Source organism: Lepidochelys olivacea, assembly GCF_965140295.1.
Source record: "Lepidochelys olivacea isolate rLepOli2 genome assembly, chromosome: 14".
Classification (NCBI taxonomy): domain Eukaryota; kingdom Metazoa; phylum Chordata; order Testudines; family Cheloniidae; genus Lepidochelys; species Lepidochelys olivacea.
Genome location: NC_140424.1, coordinates 28,329,996 through 28,337,368, shown reverse-complemented (window position 1 = coordinate 28,337,368; position 7,373 = coordinate 28,329,996). Strand labels below are relative to the sequence as shown.

The 7,373-nt window shown below is 51.6% G+C and overlaps 1 protein-coding gene and 1 pseudogene across 2 annotated transcripts in view; one reads left to right on the top strand and one right to left on the bottom strand.

The window, feature by feature from the left end:
* Window positions 1–217: 217 nt before the first annotated feature.
* Window positions 218–5,358, bottom strand: LOC311530255 (E3 ubiquitin-protein ligase TRIM39 pseudogene; annotated as a pseudogene). Its single transcript has 3 exons — window positions 5,248–5,358; window positions 4,969–5,134; window positions 218–2,555 (listed from the first exon to the last, which is right to left on the bottom strand). The product of its transcript is annotated as an E3 ubiquitin-protein ligase TRIM39 pseudogene (transcript).
* LOC311530254 (butyrophilin subfamily 3 member A2-like) overlaps window positions 5,357–7,373 on the top strand; it is a gene marked incomplete at its 5' end in the record, with an annotated part of 31,361 nt that continues 29,344 nt past the window's right edge. The window contains 2 exons of the mRNA XM_084646717.1: window positions 5,357–5,360; window positions 6,784–7,035. Of these exons, the coding sequence (XP_084502843.1) occupies window positions 5,357–5,360; window positions 6,784–7,035 (256 nt within the window). The remainder of the gene's footprint in view (window positions 5,361–6,783; window positions 7,036–7,373) is intronic.

Here is a 7,373-nt window from a genome sequence, read left to right as displayed (position 1 = left end):
CACCCCACTGGCTAACCATAAGTCATACAAGCAATTCCCTTAGACACTCCAGTTTCCCAGTATCACCACCAGTGCCACTCATTATGGGGACGAATGGTTATGAAAACCAATACCCCAATAAAAGAAAAAAGGTTCTCTTGATCCCAAAGGGCCAAGCCCCAGACCCAGGTCAATATACAAGTTAGATCTTACCCACAAATCATGCTGTTGCCAATCCTTTAGAATCTAAAATCTAAAGGTTTATTCATAAAAGAAAGAAATATATATGAGAGCTAAAATTGGTTAAATGGAATCAGTTACATACAGTAATGGCAAAGCTCCTGGTTCAGGCTTGTAGCAGTGATGGAATAAACTGCAGGTTTAAATTAAGTCTCTGAGTACATCCACATCTGGGATGGGTCATACAGTTCTTTGTTCAGAGCTTCAGTGTAGCAAAGTTCCTCCAGAGGTCAGAAGCAGGACTGAAGATAAAATGGAAGGGTTTTCAGGGCCTTTTATATTCTCTGCCTGTGGAAGGACCCCTTTTGTTCTTACTGCGGAAAATGACAGCAGCAAGATGGAGTCTGGAGTCACATGGGCAAGTCACATGTCCACCATGCATGACTCAGTTTGCAGGCCAACGCCATTGTTTACGTGTTAGTTTGAACGTTCCCAGGAAAGCTCAGATGTGGACTGGCATCTCCCAGAGTCATTGTCAGTTACCTGTTTCTTGATTGGGCACTTACTGAGAACAGTCCTTTCTCAAGAAGCTGACCAAAAGCTTCACTAAGGCTACTTAGAATCAAAACACACTGAGATACAAGTACATAGCCAATATTCATAACTTCAACTACAAAAATGCTACACACATACAGACAGCATAACCATAACCAGAAAATCATAACCTTTTCATAGACATCTCACACAACAACCTTTGTACAATATTTGCTGCAAATATATAATAGTGGTTGCAACAATGATCTATGTGGTCATAGTTTATGTCAATAACGTCACATAAGGAAAAAATGGAAGAGCTTAAAGGAAACAAGTAACCCCACTCTGTGGCACGGGGACGTCACAACCAGCGTCTCTGGAATTTACGGGCAGTTCACAGTCTGTTCCTCACACGTCCCAGGCCTCCTGCCCAGGCCCTGGCTGCGCTGCAGGGATGCTGCGGGTCGGACACTTGCTCTGGCGGTGACCGGTGCTGGGGAGAAGGTGGCAGGACCCATCTCCCCAGCATCGGCCCCCACATCAGGGTGATGGTTTGCTGCCAACTCTGGCCTGCAATGCCTTTTGGCTGGTGGGGTCTTACTGCACTGGGCCCGCTGCCCAGGGTCCTCCTCGCTCTCCCCAGCTGCTCTCCGGACTGCTCCAGCCCCAGCCCCAGCCCCAGCTTCGCTCTGCCTCAGCGCAGCTGCTGTTCTGCCCCTGGCGCAGCTCTCTGGGCTGCTCCTCTGGCTCTGGCTGCCGTGGCTCTGCTCCCAGCACAGCGCTGAACCCTGGCCTGCTTCTCTCGCTCTGGCTGTTGTGGCTCTAGCTCGGCCCCTATGGGCAGACAGAGGATGGGACCCCGCTCTCCTTACTCCCTCATTGGCCTGCCTGCTGTGTCAATCAGGCGGATCTGGAGCATTTGCCTCTCCCCATTGGTCCTGGGGACTGTCAGTCCAAGGTCTTGGTTTCTCATCTGCAATTCCCCTTTCCTTTGTTACTGGGAGGGCCAACCAAAAATCCTCATTGAGTTTCAGTAAGGGGACAACAGTCCCCCTTACATCAGCAACAGCAGCCACCCCTGACATTGTGTCTACACACAGCTCTGCCTCTGCATGCCCACAACCCAGCAGCCTACATCCCCCCTCTGCCCCTCTCCTCTCCCCTAGCTCACAGGCTTGGTGCTGGGAACTGCGGGGGAGGCGGTGGCAGGCAGATGATTCCCCAGGCCATCCTTATAGGAACACACCTGGGGGCTGGTCAGCGCTGGGAGGGGACAGGCTCCTCCATGGGTGTCACTGTCAGGAACAGAGATTCCCTCCAGCCTGAGCTGGGACTGGGCAGATTATCAAGGGAGATGTGTTTCTAAATCCCTCTTTGTAAACTCTAAGTATAAAAATAAGGGTGGAGCGTTCCGGAGAAAGTGTCAGTGAAAGTGAAGAGATGGGACTTGTCAGTCACATTGTAAAATGAGACCTCTCCTGCCTCATAGTCCAGGAAAATCCCTACCCGGCTGGGCCTGACGCTCATGGACAGTGGAGTCAAATGGGAGGTGAGGGCCTTGTATTCCTTATATCTCAGACACACTGTCCAGAATCCATTCTCAGGTGATAGGTAAATCTTCCCCTTCCTTGTCACAGATTCTGTACAAACCCCCAGAGTCCAGTTTGTTTTGTCTCCCACCTCCACCTCCCAGTAATGCCTCCCTCCTGTCAATTTGTTAAAGCCCAGGACAATGGGATAAGTATCAAATCTCTTAATATTGTCAGGCAGATCCTGTTGTTTGTCTTCGTATGTCACAGTTTTCTGATCCTCAGACAGGATGAGGCTGGGATGAGCCGTGTCTGGATCCAGAGTCACATCCACTGGGGAGAGAGTCACAGAGTCAGTGCTGGAGGCAGGGGCTGGTCACTGGGATCAAAGGGAAATTAACCTGTGTCCCCATTAATTGCTGTGACACAAGGTTGCTGGCCATTTAAGGAGAGTCAGGGCCCCATCTAAGGCCAAGGGGGCAGGGGAAGGAGAGGAGATGGAAAGAGGGGCAGGTGCTTGTGAGGGACATAGGAGAGGGGAGGAACAAGCACCAGGGAAGGGGAGCAGATGGGAAGGGAAGGGGGAGATCTCCATGGAGTAGTGGGAGGGACGGGTCAGGCATCAAGGAATCAGAAAGGATAGGAGGGGAGTAGTGGGGGTTGCAGAGAAGAGAGGGATAAAGGCTGGCAGAGGAAGGGGACAGATGTCAGGGAGGCAGGGAGGGAAGGGCAGGCTGCAGGAACAAGGGTGGTGGTGGTGAGGGAAGAGGAAAGACAGGTGCCAGGGGGCAGAGGGAAGGTGCTCAGGGGTGGGGCAGGAGGTAGGAATTTGGGGCAGTAGCAAGGGACCTGGAGGGGCAGGTGCTGTGGGAGTTGCAGAGAGGGGTGGGTGCCAGGGGGACATGGAGGACATTGCAGTGGGGTCTAGAGGCCACTCAGGCTAGTTCCCTGTTGTGCCAGGCACTACATAGACAGAGGTGGATCTTTGCTTATGTCTGAGTGACTGAGGAGCACAGATCCCAGTGACTGCACAAAAAGAGCTTAGGCCTAAGTCCCTGGTTTCAGCTCCACTATGATGTGATCTTTGAAAAGTCATGGAAGACAGAAGAGATTCCAGAAGACTGGAAAAGGGCAAATATAGTGTCAATCTATGAAAAGGGGAATAAGGACAACCTGGGGAATTACAGACCATTTAGCTTTCAGAGTAGCAGCCGTGTTAGTCTGTATCCGCAAAAAGAAAAGGAGTACTTGTGGCATCTTAGAGACTAACAAATTTATTTGAGCATAAGGTTTCGTGAGCTACAGTTCACTTCATGGGATGCATGATGGAGCAAATAATTAAACAATCAATTTGCAAACATCTAGAAGATAATTAGGTGATAAGTAACAGTCAGCATGGATTTGTCAAGAACAAATCGTGTTAAACCAACTGGATAGCTTTCTTTGACACAGTAACATGCCTTTGGATGGGGGGAAGCGGTAGATGTGGTATATCTTGACTTTAGTTAGGGTTTTGAAACTGTTTTGCACGACCTTCTCATAAACAAACTAGGGAAATACGACCTAGATGGAGTTACTATAAGTTGGGTGTGTAACTGGTTGAAAAACAATTCCCAAAAAGTAGTTATTGTTGGTTCACAGTCATGCTGGAAGGGCATAATGAGTGGGGTCCCGCAGGGATCAGTTCTGGGTCTGGTTCTGTTCAATATCTTCATCAATGATTTAGATAACGGCATAGAGAGCACACTTATAAAGTTTGCGGATGATACAAAGATGGGAGGGGTTGCAAGTGCTTTGGAGAATAGGATTATAATTCAAAATGATCTGGACAAACTGGAGAAATGGTCTGAAGTAAACAGGATGAAATTCAATAAGGAAAAATACAAACTACTCCACTTAGGAAGGAACAATCAGTTGCATACATACAAAATGGGAAATGACTGCCTAGGAAGGAGTACTGCAGAAAGGGATCTGGGGGTCATAGTAGATCACAAACTAAATATGAGTACCAGAAAAAGAAAAGGAGTACTAGTGGCACCTTAGAGACTAACCAATTTATTTGAGCATAAACTTTCGTGAGCTACAGCTCACTTCATCGGAATACATCTGATGAAGTGAGCTATAGCTCACGAAAGCTTATGCTCAAATAAATTGGTTAGACTCTAAGGTGCCACTAGTACTCCTTTTCTTTTTGCGTGTAAGCAGTGTCAGGATGAGCTCCACCCTGACATCTGGTGGTGAGGTGTGGCAAGTTGTGGAAGAGAACTTCAGGGGCCGATCTCATTTGCATAGGCACACCCACCCCGCCTAGAATGAGAATACCAGAAGTGGGGGTGAGTGAACAAATAGAATATATATATTCTACACAAATGCCAACCTTCTACAACTACAGTATCTGCTTTGTGAATATTGGCAGGCCGGCTGGCTGCCCACAGCCATGTAGTTATAATTGTAGGAGGCAGCAGCTGAGGATTAATGAGTCAAGTGGCCCCATGATGGCTGCAGAGGATGGCAGAGAAGAAGGGCTGTCTCTGTCTGCTCAGCTGAGTGAGTCCCAGGGCTGCCCTGAGCTCTGCTCCCTTAGGGCCAAACTCCTAAAGGCCAGGGCAACATCTGCCCACACTGAGCCCGGTGCCCTGGGTGTGGATGTGCAGAGAGCACCTCTGAGGATCTGGCACTCCTGAGGGCTGTCTGCGTCTGCAGTTACTCAGCGTGGTTTGTGGGTATGATGGGGCAATGGACTCACATGCAAACACTGCACACCCATTGTAAGAGTATGTCATCTCCTTCTTGCCCCCAGAGAGCCTGGGGGTGAATCTGTGCCATGGACCATGGGACAGGAACTGTCCCCTGGTATGCTTCACTGTGATCCCCACCAGAAACATTTCCCGCTCCTGGTACCATGGCACCATCTCGGAGCAAACAGCCAGAGGAGATTGTAATATCAGCCTATAGCTTTTTGGCCCCTCACCCTGGGAACACTGCAGGGGGAAGGGCTCGGGGAAGGATAAACCCAGACACCCACCTGCCACTCTGTGGTTTTCTCCTCCTCTTCAGATGTCAGCTCCAGGGCCTTCTCCAGCTCCAGCCTCAGAGGGCCCAGGGCTTCCTGGAGTTTCACCTGCAGTGGCACCATGTGTGATAGCCATTAATCTGCACATCTGATGGGTGGAATTTGCAGGAGGCAGGGCCAGATGAAACAGGGGCACTACAAACCCATGTCTAGGCCCCAGCTACTGGAGTTATGTGATAAAATCAGGCTTTTGGCTTTCATTAAAAAGAGAATGTTTCAAACCTTCTGGGTTGCAAAGAAAATATTCAAAACATGCCCCAAATGTGACAGACACAGCGATTCCTGCCTGAGTCTGTAGAGAGCCTGAGCCCAGTGCCATGAGAGGGGACGGCTCCATTTATGTGTATGGAACATTGACACCAAGCCTCACTGCTCTGGGGGACAGCCAACCCCTCCGCAAAAAGAGGGGCTTTGTGTGGCAGCAGGGGGTAGGTCATATGACTCAGCTCCCCCATCCAATCATAGACACCTTGGCTAATAGATGGGGGGCGGGGGGGCTCCCTGAGCCTTTTCGAGTATCTCTGTCTCTCAATGGGAGGGAGAGGATTCTTGCTGTTGATCCTGTGGGAAAAAAGGACACCCAGCCCCTGGGATTCCCAAGGGGAGGGAGCCCCCAGCCTCTCCTCCTGCTTGTCTAAATAGGTTCACAGGCTCCACCCGCAGCAGACAGCCCTTGTGTGGGTGGCCCCTTCCACAACTACTGCTAATGGGGCCAGGGCCGCGACAGGGCCCCTTGTCAGCATGTTGCGGCTGGGGTGCCTCAGTCCAGCCCTGTAAGAAATGCACATTTCAATAGCAAAGCCAGGAGAATAACCTGGGCAGAGGCAGCAGCGTCAGAGCGGCACGTTCTGAGGCACTGTCTGGCTGAGACACTGATCCTGGGGGAGACTCTTCCCCACTTGTCTGCTCTGCTCCAAGATTTCTCAGAAACGGAGGCGTTTAGCTGAAGTTTGAGGACACTGAGCCAAGCTGCAGCCTTTCAGAACCAAGTGCTCACCTGGGCAGGGGAGGCCTCAGAAGGGAGATGAATGTATGTTTATGGGCATTACCAATCAGTCACCATTGGGCCAAGGATCTGGCCCCTTCTTGTGGTGTGCTGTCCCTTTAAATGTTTGAGCACTCCCCCCTCCCCAGTGCAAAGCCTCACTTGCACAGTTTCAGTTTTTCAGCTGACAATAAAACCACCAGGGCAGAAGCTGTTTTTCCATCAGCTCGCTTTGTCCCCTTACTAAAACTCAATGGGGGTGTTTTAGTTGTTAGCTCCCAGTACCAAAAGAAAGGGGAAGGGTGGATGGGAAATCAGGACCCTGAGACTGACAGTCCCCAGGAACAGTGGGGAGAGGCCAATGCTCCAGGTCAGCCTGATTGACAGGGTGGGCAGGCTAATCAGGGAGTCAGGAGGCCAGGGGGGTTCTGCCCTCCATGTGAGCTGGAATTGCCTGGGTCAGGCTGAGTGGGGCTGAGCTAAAGAGAAAGCAGGGGCCTGAGCTGAGCTGGGGAGCAGAGCTGGGCCAGATCCAGAGGGGCCAGAAAAGCAGCGCAGGAAGCAGGTCGCTGCTGGGAGCAGAGTCACAGAAGCAGCCCCCAGAGCAGACTTGTCCTGGGGGGAGAGCTGCAGCAACCAGAGCCAGGGGGGCCAGAGAAGCAGCCCAGGGAACTGGAGGCAGAGCAGCAGCAGCAGCCGCCGTGCTGAGGCAGAGTGGTGGAGCTGGAGCTCGGGCTGGAGGAGTCCGGAGCTGGGTGTGGTGAGCAGCTGGGGAGAGCAAGGGGGACCCTGGGCAGCGGGCCCAGTGCAGGGAGATGCCCCCAGCCAAGAGGCCTTGCAGGCCAGACTTGGAGGGGGGATCGTAACCCCGACGGGGCAGATGACACTGGGGAGATGGGTCCTGCCACCTAGAGCGTGTGGCCACCTCCAGAGCAAGTTCCTGCAGCATCCCTGCAGCACAGCCAGAGCCTGGGCAGGAGGCCTGGGATGTGTGAGGAACAGACTGTGAACAGCCCTGATATTCCAGAGACGCTGGTTGTGACGTCCCCATGCCACCGAGCGGGGTGACATGTCTTTTCCTTTAGCCTTTCCC